This window comes from Rhodotorula paludigena (genome assembly GCF_050403205.1).
Source record: "Rhodotorula paludigena JCM10292 DNA, Rt_paludigena_JCM10292v1_ctg81, whole genome shotgun sequence".
In the NCBI taxonomy this organism is placed as follows: Eukaryota; Fungi; Basidiomycota; class Microbotryomycetes; order Sporidiobolales; family Sporidiobolaceae; genus Rhodotorula; species Rhodotorula paludigena.
The window spans coordinates 16922-32617 of record NW_027481377.1 but is presented as its reverse complement, the minus strand read 5'-3'; the positions used below and the strand labels follow the sequence as shown (position 1 = coordinate 32617).

At 63.6% G+C, this 15696-nt stretch overlaps 5 protein-coding genes across 5 annotated transcripts; 2 read left to right on the top strand and 3 right to left on the bottom strand.

The window, feature by feature from the left end:
• Positions 1–246: 246 nt before the first annotated feature.
• Positions 247–6158, top strand: JCM10292_006941 (vacuolar protein sorting/targeting protein 10; the record flags this gene model as incomplete). Its single annotated transcript, XM_076652573.1, has 15 exons — positions 247–444; positions 918–1052; positions 1134–1334; positions 1440–2199; positions 2258–2334; positions 2393–2682; positions 2750–3002; positions 3066–3175; positions 3243–3471; positions 3533–4180; positions 4244–4342; positions 4405–4755; positions 4819–5358; positions 5420–5529; positions 5621–6158. The coding sequence occupies 15 exons, from the start codon at positions 247–249 to the stop codon at positions 6156–6158; spliced, it is 4539 nt and encodes a 1512-aa protein (XP_076501870.1).
• Positions 6159–6474: 316 nt separating this feature from the next.
• Positions 6475–8076, bottom strand: JCM10292_006940 (uncharacterized protein; the record flags this gene model as incomplete). Its single annotated transcript, XM_076652572.1, has 1 exon — positions 6475–8076. One exon carries the CDS (start codon positions 8074–8076, stop codon positions 6475–6477), a length of 1602 nt encoding a protein of 533 aa, XP_076501869.1.
• Positions 8077–8763: 687 nt separating this feature from the next.
• Positions 8764–10943, bottom strand: JCM10292_006939 (uncharacterized protein; the record flags this gene model as incomplete). Its single annotated transcript, XM_076652571.1, has 4 exons — positions 8764–10131; positions 10187–10400; positions 10464–10546; positions 10617–10943. The coding sequence occupies 4 exons, from the start codon at positions 10941–10943 to the stop codon at positions 8764–8766; spliced, it is 1992 nt and encodes a 663-aa protein (XP_076501868.1).
• Positions 10944–12245: 1302 nt separating this feature from the next.
• On the top strand, positions 12246–13119 carry JCM10292_006938 (zinc finger MYND domain-containing protein; the record flags this gene model as incomplete). Its single annotated transcript, XM_076652570.1, has 3 exons — positions 12246–12371; positions 12436–12606; positions 12673–13119. The coding sequence occupies 3 exons, from the start codon at positions 12246–12248 to the stop codon at positions 13117–13119; spliced, it is 744 nt and encodes a 247-aa protein (XP_076501867.1).
• A 340-nt stretch (positions 13120–13459) lies between these two features.
• On the bottom strand, positions 13460–15222 carry JCM10292_006937 (heat shock factor family protein; the record flags this gene model as incomplete). The annotated part of the gene is made up of 5 exons (XM_076652569.1): positions 13460–14033; positions 14166–14301; positions 14366–14522; positions 14868–15036; positions 15098–15222. The coding sequence occupies 5 exons, from the start codon at positions 15220–15222 to the stop codon at positions 13460–13462; spliced, it is 1161 nt and encodes a 386-aa protein (XP_076501866.1).
• Positions 15223–15696: the final 474 nt, after the last annotated feature.

The following is a 15696-nucleotide window of genomic DNA, read 5'->3' as shown; positions in this document are numbered from 1 at the left end:
GTGAGGGGTAGTCGTGGAGAAGCGAGCTGCTCAGCAAGCAGCCCCGTAAGCCTGAGTACAACGCGAAGCGAAGTGTTGTCGGGGAGAGAAGGAGCGCACGACAAGCGCGGGCGAAGGTGGTACTGGCTGCGGCTTCCCCCTTTTGCTTCGCGCCTCACTCTGACCGGCGTTGCGCGTCGCCTGCCGCCAGCTGCACGCGCAGCGACTCCGCCTCGACCGCTCGCCGCACAGATAGCCGCACAGCCAATGCGACTGCGCTCGGGGCCTTTGTGGCCCTCGGGCAGTGCTGCCGCGTCTGCGCTCGCGTGCGCCCTCGCCGCGCTCGTCGCGCTCGTGCTCCTCCCCACCACGGCGCTCGCCGCCCCCGAAGGCGACAAGCCCGCGCTCTCGCACACCTTGTTCGACAATCTCCCGACGCGCATCTTCTACTTTGACGACTCGTCCGTGAGTCTCACGCGCCTGAACCTCCGATCGACGAGATGCTCTCGCCCCGTCGCGCGACACGCCGTCGGGCTCTCGAAGCTCGCACGCCACCGCTCGTCGCGCTAGAGCTCGCACGCGGCTGACGGGCCCACGTGGAGAGCTGGATGCACGCCTTGCGCGGCTGACGCGACTATCGCGAGCGGTGGACCGGGCTGAAGTCCATATCGGGACGGGCGGAGGACGAATGGGCGCAAGTGGCGCCGGCTCGAAGCGCTGTCGCCGAGACTGCACAGGCTGTCAGCCATGCGCATAGAAGCAAGGCGCACGTGGCAGGTGCGGCGTGCTGCTGCGGGCATCGCGGCACGACCTGCTGTCGCGCGTGATCGCCCTGAATGCACACCGCACGCCTTCCGCTCCTGCGCGTTTGGGTGGTCCTTCGGCAGCATACCGCGCAGAGCAGCTAGGACTATGCTGACACGATGTCCGCTCCGCAGGTCGTCCTCTACCATGACCAGATCGGGCGCAATGTCTGGCGCTCCACCGACGAGGGAAAGAAGTGGGAGATCATCGACGGCGTACCGCACAACGAGGCCTACATGCTCGTAGACCACCCCTACGACAAGTCGATCGTGCGTTCTTGCGCTTCGAGACGCAGACTGCGCACCCGCCTTTCCGTCGCACACTGGCGGAGCTGACTGTCGATTTCGCAGGCCTTTATCCTCACCGCCGGCACGACCCACTACCGCACGATGAACCGCGGCGAGACGTGGCAGTCGTTTGTGACGGCGCTCGCGCCCGCGCTCTCGGCCAACACGCTCTCGTTCCACTCGCGGCAGTGGGAGTGGATCCTGTTTACGGGGCAGAAGTGCGAGGATGTCGGTGGCTGGCAGGGCCGAGTCTGCCACGACGAGGTGCGTTGGAGATTCCCGCTTTGCTCGTATCGCTGACGTGCCGAAGCATGGAGGCCTCACGACGGATGAGGATACCGTCGCTGACGCTCTCCTCGACTGCTGCAGACCTTCTACACCAAAGACGCCTTCGCGTCTGCACCGAAGCCGCTTCTCGCGTACACAAGCCGGTGCATCTTTGCGCATGACAAGAAGGAGTTTGCCGCCAACGTCCCCAACGAGCTCATCTTCTGCTCGGCCTACGAGCCGCCGCCCAAGGAGCAGTCGACCTCCGCCAAGGGCGCCACGCTCAAGGATGCGCTCACGTCGCTCATCGGCGGCACGCCTCGCCTCCTCAAAGAGTCGCGCCTGTACTCGTCGCGCGACTTCTTCGAGCGCGACCACACCTACGTCGACCTGGGCATCGGCCGCGAGGCGCGCGGCGTTGTTGGTATCGGCGGCGTGCAGAAGTACCTCGTCACGGCGCTCAAGCCGCCCGCAGCTTCGGGCGGCGGCAACGAGGGCGCGAGCCGCGAGATGGTCCTCTACGTGAGCGAGAACGGCGCGACGTGGTCGCGCGCGCAGTTCCCGCACGGGCACGGCCTGCAGGAGAACGCCTACACGATCGTCGAGTCGACCGAGCACTCGATCCTCGTCGACGTCAACTCGTCGCCGTCGGCGGCCGCCGGCACGCTCTTCACGAGCAACTCGAACGGGACGTACTTTGTGCGCTCGCTCGAGAACACGAACCGCAACCGGAACGGGATCGTCGACTTTGAGAAGATCCAGGGCGTCGAGGGAGTCGCCATCATCAACACGGTCATGAACATCGAGGCGGTCGAGGCTGGGCACGACAAGGACCTCAAGACGCGCATCACATTCGATGATGGTGCGTGTGCGAAGTCTCGGACTGCGAGGCCGGCTTCTGAACCTTTCTGGCTTGGCAGGCGGGCACTGGAGTCTGATCAAGGCTCCGGCGTACGACAACGAGGGCCGTCGCGTCAAGTGCGACGTCGAGGACACTGTGCGTATGCCTCCTGCCTGTGTTCGAGGCGGTTGACTGACGCGTGCGATCCCTGCAGGAGACCTGCTCGCTCCACCTGCACTCGGTCACGCAGCCGCACAACTACGGCCGCGTGTTCTCGTCCACCGCGCCCGGTCTCGTCATGGGTGTCGGCACGATCGGCGACCGTCTCCTCCCCTACGACGAGTGCGACACGTTCCTCTCGACCGACGCGGGCCTCACGTGGCGCATGATGGACGACGGCGCCAAGAAGTACGAGTTTGGCGACCAGGGCAGCTTGCTCCTCATGGTCGAGGACGAGGAGCCGACCGACGAGATCAAGTACTCGTTCGACTACGGCAAGACCTGGTGCGCGCCTCTTCACTTCGTCGTCTGCAGCCATCTTGCTGAAGCCGCATTTTCCGCCTCTTTGCAGGTACGAGTTCGACCTCGGCGTCAAGCTCCGCGCCCGCCTGCTCACGACCGTGCCCGACTCGACCTCGCTCAAGTTTATCCTCCTTGGGACGCTCACGCGGCACTCGGACAAGAAGGGCTCCAAGGGCGAGCGTCACGTCATCGTCCACATGGACTTTGAAAGCCTCAAGAAGCGCAAGTGCGAGAACCGCGACTTGGAGAAGTGGTACGCGCGCACGATCGGCGGGCAGCCCGACTGCTTGATGGGCCACAAGGTGCGCGCTCGCCCTGCTCCCCTTCTGCCGCCGACGTCGTGCTGACTGCAGCTCGCCGTGTAGCAATGGTTCATGCGCCGCAAGCAGGACGCCGACTGCGTCATTGGCGAGAAGTGGAAGGACCCGGTCGGGCGTGAGGAGGACTGCCCGTGCACGGACGAGGACTACGAGTGGTGAGTGCTCTCTTCCGCTTGACCGTCGTGATCGGCAGAAGCTCAACTCGTGCGTTGTGTTCCGCAGCGACTACAATTTTGCGCCCGATGCCAACGGCGGCTGCATCCCCGTCGGCCCCGAGGACATCCCCAAGGGCCAGTGCCTGCGCGAGGACGACAAGTTTATGGGCTCGAGCGGGTACCGCCTGATCCCGGGCAACACGTGCGACGTCAAGCGCGGCATCAAAAAGGATGCGCTCGTCGAGAAGCCGTGTCACGCGGGCAAGGAGGCGCCCGGTCTCGTCTCGCATCAGACAGTACGCCGGCTCTCGGTCTCTCCGCAAGCTTCGGCTTGAGCTGACGCCCCCCTTCGTGCAGTTCACCTTCCCGGGCTACGTGATCGACCACGCCTACTTCGACAAGTCGCACACGCTCCTCGCCTTCACCAATAAGAACCGTGTGTGGCAGTCGTCGAACGAGGGCTTCTCGTGGCACGAGGTCATCAACGGCGCCCACATTGTCGCCATGACGATCCACGCCTACTCGCGCGATCGCGCCTACCTCATCACCGAGTCACGCACGGTGCACTACACGACCGACAAGGGCGCGAGCTGGAATTCGTTCCAGGCGCCGGCCGACCCGAACGGCCTCGGCGTCCCGCTCCTCGACTTTCACCCGCTGCGCCCCGACTGGCTCATCTGGACGGGGCAGATCAACTGCGGCGACGGAGACTCGAGCACGTGCCGCGCCGTCGCATACATGTCGAAGGACAACGGGCGCAGCTGGAGCAAGCTCGAGGAGTACGTGCGTACGTGCAGCTGGGGCCGCGACAAGAAGCTCCGGATCGACGAGAAGGTCATCTTCTGCGAGAGCTACCGCGACAAGAAGGGCTCGCAGCGCGCCGCGCTCAACAACCGCAATCCGCTCCAGCTCGTCGCGGGCGACTACTTCTACTCGAAGAAGCGCACGCTCTTCGAGAACATCGTCGGGTTTGCCACGTTTGAAGAGTACATGGTCGTCGCCGAGGTCCGTCTTTGACTTGCGTCTTCGTGCTGCACGGCCGAGCTGACACGCCGTTATCGCACGCAGGTCCACGAGAACTCGCACGCGATCAACCTCCAGATCTCGCTCGATGGCAAGACGTTCGCGCTTGCCCGCTTCCCGCCCAACATGCAGCTGGGCAACCAGGTGCGTTAATCCCGCGCTTACCTGAATCAAATCGTCCGCTCACCTACGTGAATGCGCGACAGGCCTACACCGTCCTCGAGTCGACCACCGACTCGGTCTTTCTCCATGTCACGACGCACGCCGACATCGGCAGCGAGTGGGGCACCGTCTTCAAGTCCAACTCGAACGGCACGTACTACACGCCTTCGCTGGAGAACGTCAACCGCAACACGGCCGGCTTTGTCGACTTTGAGAAGATGATCGGCCTCGACGGTATCGCCGTCATCAACGTCGTCTCGAACCCCGAGGAAGCCGCCCTCAGCAGCAACAAGAAGCTGCAGACGCGCATCACGCACAACGATGGCGGTCGATGGAAGCCGATGAACCCGCCCAAGGTCGACGCGCTCGGTCAGTCGTACCCGTGCAGTGGTACCGTGAGTTTCCACACTAAAACCTGATCGACGCCGAAGTGAGCGCTCACGCTCTTGGCATTGCAGAGCTGCGCTCTTCACATCCACGGCTACACTGAGCGCCGCGATCCGCGCGCGACCTACTCGTCGCCGACCGCCGTTGGGCTCATGCTCGCAGTCGGCAACGTAGGCGAGCACCTCGCATCCTACGTCGACTCCGACACGTTCCTCACGCGTGATGGCGGCTTCACGTGGGAGGAGGTGCACAAGGACGCGCACATGTGGGAGTACGGCGACCAGGGCTCGATCCTCGTCATCGCCAACGACGAAGAGGCGACCAACCACGTCACCTACACGCTCAACGAGGGTCTCTCGTGGCAGGACTACTCGTTCGGCGAACCGATCCGCGTCCGCTCGATCGTCACCGTTCCGCAAGACACGAGTCGCAAGTTCATCCTCTTCGGCGCAAAGCCCGACCGCCCCGAGTCAACCGTCGCAGTCCACCTCGACTTCTCGTCCATCACGAACGTCAAGTGTAAGCTTGAGCTCGACAACCCGGCGAATGACGACTTTGAGCTGTGGAGCCCGTCCGAATCGCGCGACGAGCCGTGCCTCTTCGGTCAGCAGGTGAGCCTCCACCCCAGGCTCAACCTCGCGATTCGCGGATACTGACCGCTCCTCGCTTCAGGCTCTCTACCACCGCCGCATTCGCGACCGCAACTGCTTCGTCGGCGAGCAGCTCGTGCAGCCGCAGAAGATTGTCAAGGCTTGCGCCTGCACGAACGAAGACTTCGAGTGGTGCGTAGCTCACTCAATCGCGCTCATGCGTGGTCTGCAGGTGGATTGTCGCCCGCGAAGTCACGCTGACAGGGTTCCTTAACTGCCACAGCGAGTTCAACTACAAGCGCAACACCCGCGGCGAGTGTGTGCTGACCGAGGGCGCTCAGCCTCTCGAGTCGGACAAGACGTGCACGATCCACGATCCGTTCTGGTACGACCGGACGGCGTACCGCAAGATCCCTCACTCAAAGTGCGAGGGCGGCCTCCAGCTCGACAAGGGCCCGCGACACCTTTGCCCAGGACGCTCCGCTCGCGGGGGCTTCTTCTGGGCGACAATCGCGGTTCTGCCCTTCGGCATCGCTGCGCTCGCCGCCGTGTGGTGGACGCGGCGGCGCGGCGGCAAGGGCCGCATCCGCCTCCCCGAGCCAGGCGAACCCGGTCGGAGCGGCTTCGTCGACTTCCTCATTTCGGTGCCATGGTTCGTCGTCGGCGTCGTCGGTGTCGTCGTCGAAAAGGTGCGCGACATCGAGGTGCCGTGGCTCAGCAACCGCCTGCGGAGGAACCGGAGAGGCGGGTACCGCTCGCTGCGCCTCGAGGACGATGTCGGCGCCGAGCTCCTCACAGACTACGACGACGACGATCTTTGAAGTGGCTAGCGAGATCACGAGAACGGTCCGAAGGGGATTGCGCCGTCCATAGCATCATGTCAGTGGGATACATCAAATCGCAATGCATCTGTACACAGTTTCACCGTTGCCAGCAGCCGATCAGCCCGATTTACTTGTGAGGTGCTCCGGTCCACGGTCGGAAATGCAGCACACGCGCGGCTTGTGCTTCCTGTCGCGTGCAAGCCCGGACGATTGCACTGCGTCTCGCCGTTGCTGAAGGGAAGAACAAGCACAAGCATCGCAATACAACGCCTCGTGTGGTACAGCACTCAAACAAGATCGTTCGTGTACACCGTCAGTGTAAGAGAGGCGCAGGGGATGCAGACCGGGAGTCGAGGAGGGTTGGACGAGTCGGGGTGAGAACGATTGGCGCGGCAAGGCAGATGCACGCGCCTAGCGCAGAGTTCCCGTCGTCGTCATCCAGTTCATCCTCCACCAGCAGCGCGTCGTCGTCGTCGCCCGCATCCGAATCGAGTTCGCTCCCGAGCAATTCGCGGAACTCAGTCGAAGCGCTTCTCCATTTGTCCTCCTCGCGCTGCGGAGACCCGCCGTTGAGCAAGCCCGCAGCGACTGCCTCGCGCTCGTAACCGCCCCGGAGCGCCTTCGCTCGTCTCGGCGTCACGCCAAAGAAGCGATCGAGCTCCTCAACGTCGAAGCCCTCGAGCGTCTTGAGCCGCCTGGAGCTCCCGAGTCGCAGCCGCGCTTCTTCAGCCTCTGCCTGCGCGCGACGAGCTGTGCGAGCTGCTGCGCGGCGGGCAAGCTTTGCTTCGAAGGCGGAAAATGCGGCTGAAGGGGATGAGGCGAGTGGTTTTGCTGAAGAGTCAGGCGGAGGTGCAGTCGAGCTGGCGTTGAGTGGTGCCGACGTGGGCGACGTCTTGACGATGGCTTTGAATCGTGCAGAGGAGGCGAGGAAGGCGAAGCGGCGAGGGGCCGGCGAGGGCTGGACAGGTGAGGTTGGGTCGAACGAGAAGGACGGACAGTCGGGTGAAGAGGCCTCGGATACCGAGTGAGGTGCAAGCGAGGTAGCGCGCAGCGTCTTTGAGGATGAGCCTTGGCGCTGGGGTCGCGGACGACGAGGCGAAGGAGGGTGGCGAGCGGAAGAGGCAGTGCGGCGGTAGGGGTGGCGTGGTGAAGGAAGAGAAGGGCGCCGCGCCGAACGCGACGCCGCAGGGTCGCATTTTGAATGAAGCAGACCCGGTGAAGCTGCTGGCGTGGCGAAAGGGGGCGTGACCGGTGGAAAGGCTGGCGAGAGAGGCGAAGCTTCCGACAGGCTCGAGTACAGCTCGTCCTCCCACGCACTGCTGATGTCGCCTTCGTCGAGCGTCTCACTTGTGGTGGATTGACGCCCAGCGCCGTCATTGCCGCTCTTGCTCTGATGGCGACGACTTTGACCGTCCCCGTCGTTTACGACGATGCCGGAGACCAAGCGAGGGTTCTTCCCGCCCACCTCGTCAAGCGACAGTGATGAAAGTGAGCTCGGCACTGGAGACGCGAGGCTGGACGAATACGCCGAGGTGCTCGAGCAAGGCGCCTCGCTCGACGACTCGGCGGCGATGAGGGAGGCGAAGGGGTTGCGGCTGCCAAAGCTGCGCACGCTGGTGGGCGAGTCGTCCTTATTCTGCTCGCCCGGAATGCTCGGGCTCGGGGCGCAAGACGCGTCCCGATCGCCAACCAACCGGTTCTTGCGCTTCGGCGGAGCTTCGAGCTTGATGATCTTGGGGCGAGAGACAGCGTTGAACAGGGCCTGCCGGCGGGCCTTCGGGGTCGTGTCGTCGAACAGGGGGCTAGGCGAGAGCGGCGAGGTGCAGCTGGGCGTGCGAGGTGCGTCTGGCGAGAAGGAAAGGAACGACGAAGCGACCGAGGAGACGGGCGTGCGAGGCGGAGACGGCAGGCGCATAACTGTGGGTAACCGGGTGAGTGTCTTGAGGATAAGAGGCTACACGAGTGCAAGCGTTGAACGCACTGAGCGAGAAGAAGCGATGTTGCCTACGCCAGGGCAAAGCGAGAAAGCAATGGGGACAGGACGCAGAAGCAGTGCTCGCCCCTCGCCGAGCTGCATGTTGATTGAGCCAAACAGCAAACAAGCACGAGCGTCTCGCGACCCGCTGCAGAGCCTTTGTCATGCAGGACAACGGCGAGCGCAGCGCGTGGTGGAGAAGCACTAGACGCGTCGCACGAGCGTTGCTGACGTCAAGCGCGTCACAAAAGCATAAACATGCACTGTTGTCGGCGATCGAGGCCCGGACGTGAGGAAGAAAGGGAGCGGGGGAAGGCGAAGAGGACAAAGGGCGAAGCGAGCCGGTACGCTTGTCGCCTTCGTATGTCCGCTTAGGCCCGACGGGGTCTGACAAGGAAATGCACACACTGCACAGTCGTCACGAGTCCTGCAAAGCTGATGCAAGCGCGGACGAAGCGAAGCAAGGCGTGCTTCCGCGTGCGAGCATTACCGCGCTGCTCTCGTCTAGTCAGCCTGGCAGATACATAGCTAAGTCTGCAGGGCTACGTACGGGTATGCGGGACGCGGACGAGCAAGAGTAACAACAAGGAGGGTGCGGGAAAAGGGGTTCTAGAGGAAAGCGTCGCCTCACATCGCCGTTCCCGACTGCTGCTGTTTCTTCTCGGAGAGCGACTCCTCCGAGTCAGATGCGGCAAATCGCCCGCGACCATCGGCGAGGAGCGCGGGCTCGCCCTCGAGCGAGAGCCCCAGTGCGCCGTGCACACCCTCGTCACCGCCACGCGCCTTTTCGTCCATCTCCTCTTCGGGGTCCTCAAACGGGCTCTTTGCGCCCTCGCGCTCCGCACCAGACTTCTCGGCAGCGCTCGCGTCTGCGCTCGACTTGCTCGCCGCGGCACCGCCGCCAAGCACGCTCGCGATGCTCCCGCCAGTGAAGCTGCGCAGGAGCCGCTTCGGCGCGCTCCACAAGAAGCCGCCCTTTGCGGCCCCGCGAGCTGCACCGCGCGAAGGGACGGGCGAGGGCGAGGCCGTGTTGCGCGCGTACGAGGCGAGCGCTTCGTCCGGCGAGAGGATCTGCGAGCGCCGCGACGGATCGGCGTTGTGGGCGGACGATGAGGGGAAGAGGCGCGCCATCGAAGAGGGCGGGAGGGAGTCGGTCGAGAGCGAGTGCAGGGCGGGCTTGGGCCGGAGAGGAGACGAGGGGGAGGAGGGCGAAGCAGGGACGGGCGACCGCTCGCCGTTTGCGGGCGAGGCGCCGCCGAAAGCATGCCGACCGTCCCGCACGACCGCGAGTGCCGGCATGCCCGACAACTCGTTGCGCAATGAGCTCGCAACGCTCGCCTTGGCTTTGTGGCCGTTCCCGGATCCGCTGCCGAATGCGGGAGAGGGACGAGCCAAGCCGCTGAGCGACTGGCTCGACGGCGAGTGCATCGACGCCAGCTCCTCGCGCGTTCCAGAGCGGGAGAAGTAGTCGCCTTCGGCAGCGGTGACGGCGAGGCTGAGGGAAGACGAGGTCGAGCGGAGGAGACCGCCACTGCCGAAAGTCGGACCCGCCGACCGCGAGAGATTGGGCGAGTGCTGCGGTGAAGACGGCAAGAAAGGTTCGCTATCCAGAGGAGGACTCGCAAGCTGACTCTGATGGAGGGAGGACCGAGTATGGACGCTGCCAGGCCGGTTGTTGCTCGCGAAAGAAGGACGAGGCGGGAGCGCCTCTCCGGCAGCGAAGGAGATGCGGCTGGCGCGCTCACCCTGTCCGGGCTGACGCATGTCGGCAGGCGGCAGCGAGCGCGGACCGCCACCAAGAGGCGACGGCACGCCGACTGCAGACCCCGCGTATGAGTAGGTTGATAGCCGGTTCGCTGGGTCGGCGAAGTAAGAACCGCGATTTGCAGCCGTGTACTGCGAGCCTGAGGGACGATGCGAGCCAGGTCGCGACGCCATGGACGGGCGCGGCTGCCAGGTGCCCTGCGAGATCATCGACATGCGGTGGTCGACAACCTGCAACGAACGGATTAGCGAGAGGTCGCGGAGGACCGAGACGTCATCAACGGACCGCGCTGAACCGCTTCTTCTCTGGCTGCTTCTTGCGCTTGTACCACAAGACGTAGGCGGCAGCTGCGAGACCGACGACAAGGAGTGGGACGAGGATGGCGGCGGCGAGCTTGCCGCCCGATGGACCCGACGACCTGGACTTGTCGTCCGAGACCGACTCGACCGACGGGCCGGTGGATTCGGCGTTCGAGGCGGATTGGGTGACGGAGGGGTAGCTGCAAGCGCGAAAAGGTGAGCTTGTGCTTCAACGCGATCAGAAGCAGCAGCTGAAAACACACGATCCGTTGTACGAGATGGTGAAGAGCGGTCCAGCTGGTGCAGGGGTGTTCCAACTGGGCTGCCCGGACGGGACCAGCGAGAACTGCGAGCGCACGGTTCGCGAGATCGGCGTGAGGCGCAGTACGGAGAAACATGAGTGGAGACGGGCGCACCTGAGCCTGCACGCTGCCTGCGCCGGTTGCTGCGCCCCACCACTCTGGCTTGAGCTGCGTTTCGAGGCTCCCGGCGCTGTAGACGACGTTCTGCCAGACATGCGACGCGACGAGTCCCGAGTCTTCGACAACGCTCAAGTAGAGATCGACGGTTGACGAGCTGACAGAGACACAGTCAGGGTCCCACGAGAGCGTCACGTCCTCGTACACGCCCGTCTCGGCGCCAGCAGAGGGGAACGTCCACAAGTTGGCCGATGAGGAGCAAGCGCGCCGACTCAGCCGCGGCCGCGGGGAGCGCCGGTGCAGCCCCTGAGCGTGCGAGGCCATTCTCCGAGTTCGAGTGCTGCTGTCTGCGCGTCCGCAGAGCGAGGTAAGCGACGGCGTCAATTGTCAAAACAGCGCAGTCGACGCGACGAGGAGCGTGCACGGCGACGGCGACGACGGGCTGTCGGCGAGGCCAGCCAACTCTGCAGAGCGTGTCTTTCTGCTCACTAGAACGACTCAGGCGGCGCTAGCTCGGAAAGGCGCTTGTGGTTCGGAGAAACCGCCGCCGACTTTCTCCTTTCGAGGCGGGTTGGCACGCTGACCATGCACACGCTTGCGCCGAGGGCTGCACGCGGCGTTGAAGGAGCCATAGTCACTCCGAGATTTGCTTGCCACAATAGCGACGCTTCGGGACCTTCAACTCTCTCTGTCTCCTTGAACCTGTCTGGCTGAAACGTACGAAAACGCAGTTGATCTCAAAAGAGTCACCGGAAGCTTTGGTATGGTCGCTTGGAAGCCTGAGTTCGCTCGCAGGGGCGTGGCGAGCCAGTTCAGGTCAGCCCTCTTCCCTGCTGGCGGCATGCTGCGCGCCGAACGGCGAGATACGCGAGGCCGTGTGAGCGTAGCGTGGGACTGAGCGACGCCGTAGACTCAGCTTCAAGTGAGGCTGGCCCTTGGCGGCAGAGCTACTCGTCGCCTCCCGCCTAGAGCATGGCCGCCGCCCTGAGAGAAGCAACGGTGGGAGCGACTTGCAGCATGTGCGAGATCCTGGCTCTTGCGTGCCATCAGTAGCAGGGCTCGCTCAGCGCACCTTGTAGCAACACTGTGGAGCTGGACTCGGCATTGGCAGCTCGCGAATGGTCGACTCGCTGAAGGAAGCTCGACTTTGGACAGATCGGTCGAGGCCTGTGGAAGGACGAAGCCCGCCCTGGTCCGCGTACAAGCTTTGAGAGAAAGCAGGCATCGCACGCCCAGCGTTAGCGACCGTCTTGAGCACGAGCGGCAATATCAGCGTCGGACAGCGACCGAGTGTTCAGCCGAGCATGAGCAGGGGAAGACGAAGGCCTCGGCACGTCCTGGAGGAGTAAGGTCGGAGTGTGACCCGCTCGTCACTCGCTCCTGCAAGCCTTGGAGGCAAGGTAGAGGCTGAGAACGCTGTCGGCATCGAGGTGAGCGCGGGCAAAGGAGGTTGAACTGATGAAGGCTGGGATGGGCGTCGAAGCCGCGGGAGCCGCTGGTAGTGGCGGAGAGCCTCAAATGGTCCGTCAGGTACAGCTCGAGCAGCGAAGCAGGCAATTCGAGCTGGGTGCCGAGGAGGCGAAAGGCCAACTACCGTCGCCGCCTCCCTCTTCGTCTTGGACCAACATGTCGAGCGTCCCCGCAGTCACGCAGGCGTGCGCAGTGTGCGCTGCACCGACCAAGAACTGCTGCTCAAGATGCAAGGCCAGCGGCATCAACCTCTTTTTCTGCAGTGCCGAACACCAAAAAACGGTGCGCCGCTCGTCATCTCGCTCCTTCCGACGACCGCATTCACGCTCAAGCGTTCGTGAGGCAGGCTTGGAGCGCGCACAAGCGAGTCTGCGGCGTCTCGCCGTATCCGATCGAGGAAGTCTCTCCTGCCGAAATCAACTGGCTCAAGGCGAACCGCAACAAGGGCTTCTCGCCTGACGGTGGCCAGACCAAGACGGGCGAGTGGTTCGAGAAGAAGACGGGCATGTCGTTCGAGGTGCTTAACCACTCTCGTTCAAGAGAAAGGCGATGGACTGATTCATTCTCTCCTTGACATGTGCAGGAGGTCGTGAAGCATCTGCCCGGCTCAGTCTACGACATCTCCGAGATGCACTACAAGCCCTACTTTGTGATCATGCTACGCTGCGCCTCGTGTGGTGACCTCGCCGACGGACGCGAGGGGCGTCCGGCACGCCCGCCGTCGACATCTTTCGCGACGACCCTCATGTCCGCCTGCCTCATGCGGCTGTTCGAAGTTGGCCTTCTGCCCGACCACCTCGACGAGTTTCCCGGGTTCTCGCTCTGGGCGCACCGCATGCTCATCTCGTCCGCAATGATGGAGAAGATCGAGGGCGGCGGGGCGGCCGGCGGCGCATTCAGCATGGAAGGGTTCCAGCACTTTGTCCAGTCGTCAAAAAGCGTCATGAAGTGGCTGAAGGAGACGGGGATGGGCACGCAGGACCCAGCCATCATCCTGGCGCTGCAAGGGCTGCCCGACAAGTTCTTCTAGACACGGAGGATGGTACACGTATCGCCTCGCATTTGCAACCTGCATCCTCTCATCATTCTCCCGTTCTTTCTTTTGTTCAAAGCCGACTCAAGCATGCACAGCTCGGCGTAACAGCAAAGGAAACCGAGGGTATCCGGGAACTGACGAAGGTGAATGTGCGAAAGGGGTATCCATGAACGAGGTATCTGCAAGAGGCGGGTACAGACTGACGAGGGATGCAGGTTTATTGACTGAATGGCGAGGAGGAGAAGGAGGAAGAGGCTACGCAGTGAGGCAACCCGGAAGAGAAGAGGAGGCAGAGGGGCGAAGGGCCGGCAAGATTGTCGCGGGGACCTCAAGCTCAGATGGCGCTAGCCAGCGACGAGTGCGACAAGTGTGCTGTCAGGTCCGAGCGACCGCGCTCGTGGACGGACTGGCTGCGCGACCTGGCTGCGTGCGCCGAGGCGTTGAACAAGCCGAGCGAGTTGGTCGAGCATTCGCCACTGAACAAGCCGCCGTATCGTGAAGCCGTCACGGCTGTCGCGCCTGAGCCGAAGTAGTCTGACGCGCCGGGCGTACTGGGAAGGTCGACAATGGAGAAGGTGGTTGAGGCGGGAGCCGAGGATGGGTGCTGGACGTAGACGTAGGTCGTGTCGACGCCTTCAGCGGAAGGAGCGATTGAGGCCGAATGAAAAGAAGCCTCGCCGAAGGACTCGAAGGTCGAGGTTGCCAGCGACGAAGGGTACGAGCCGCCAGAGGAATGCAACGAGTCTACCGACTGCTCGCTGTGCAGCACCCGTGGCTCGGGCGAAGCCGCCGTCACATCGACTTCGCCGAGCGGGTCTTCGGAGTAGGTAAAACATTCTGGTGCGCTCGACGCCGTTGCTGCGGAGCTTGCAGTAAACATCGATACGCCCGCCATTTCGTGGTGCCGACTGTTCCATCTTGCTGAGTGAGTGTCGGCGTGCGCGTGGTGCGAGCTGCTAGCAGCGCATTTTGGTGAGCTAGCAGCGCATTTTGGTGAGCTTGACATAAGAATGGGAGACAAAGTTAGGGCAAAAGCGCACGTGTCCTGGTGCAAAGCCGGCGCGGACCAGGCAGCAGCCGCGGGGCCCGATTCGTGCTCCGCCTCGATCAGCGAGAGAGGGACCGACGCGTCGCAGAAGCGTCTGTCGAAGACGAAAGACGGAAAGCCGGCGAGAACTGTGCAAAGCAAATTCAGAAGCGAACGAGAGGGGCCGATAGAGCGGGCGGGCCCCAAGCGTACGCGCTGGACCTCCGAGGTGCTCGACAACGTCGACGAGCCGTGCGCAAAGGGCTACAGAGGACGAGATGCGTGCCTGCGCCTCTCTGACGTGCAACGAGAGGACGCCGAGGTCGTAGAGGTAGCGCTGAATGCACCCGCGGAGCTCATCGCGCTCGGCCTGTAACAGATCGACTTCCGCTGTCGCGCTCGGATCTTGCGGGAAAGGCAAGCGCGACGAGCTGGCGCGCGAGCGAGTCGGAAATGGCTCAGCTTCGACGCTCGGTGCAGTCGCAGGCAGATGCGAAGCCGTCTTGATGCGGTCGCGAGATGCTCTTTCACCGCTCATGAGCGCCGCTGACTCAGGGCGCCGGCGAATGCATGCGAGCCGTTCGGGGTGGTCGCGATGGAAGAGCGGGTGCTGGTATACTTGCGGCGCATCTTCACTTCTGGACTTGTAGGCATCTTGCTGCGGCAGGACGAGAGTCAGAGAGACGCAGAGGACGAAGCGCAACGAGGAGCGCACCTTGGCGAAGCCGTAGAGATGCAGCTGACGAACGAACGACTGCCAGTTGCAATGCACGAAGTAGCGGCTCATAATGTCGGAGGCGAAGCGCCGGCGGTCCTTGATGACGACAGCGTCGCCCGACGAGTTGAAAGAGCAGATGTCGCGGAAGTCGCTTTTGGTGAGCATTCTGCAGTCAGGTCGCAGATCAGCCGGGCACGGGTGCTCCTGGATGTATGGTGCGAACACACTCGTGCAGGACGTAAACGAACACGCCTGTGCGCATCTTCTTGGCCTTGCCGTCTTCGCCTCGCTCAGCCGCAACAGGTGTGGTGGCAACGGCGAGCTTCGGCGTCCGCTCGAGTGGTTCGTCCATGTCGATGGCGCTTGGCAAAGTCGCACTTACCGAGCCAGAACGGGTCAAAGCGAGACGCTCCCGCTCATCGCGCCAGTAGGCCTTGCTGGGACGGACAGTCGCGTCCAGAGGCGGTGGCGGTGAAGAACGGTCATCGGACAGTACGCATGGCGGTCCCTTCGCCACGCCTCTCGCCACCGACTCGCCAAACTCGCTTGTGAGCGGCGTGTCGAGGACGAGAGGGCTGAGCGACGGGACCGACGAGGAACGCGTGGACGCGCCCGGGACCGAGGAGAGGGACGACCATGACGAGCCGGACGACGGCATCGCAGCGGCGCCAGCGGGCCACACGCAGGCTTGCGACGCGCTGACGGTGTCGACGGCAAGATTCTGAGCGGCGGACCGCATGCTTCTGCCGGCGGAAGTGTCGAAGCTTTGGACGCGTGCTTCGAGCGCGAAGTTGAAGGAAGCGGCGCAGCGACGGCCCTAGCGCAA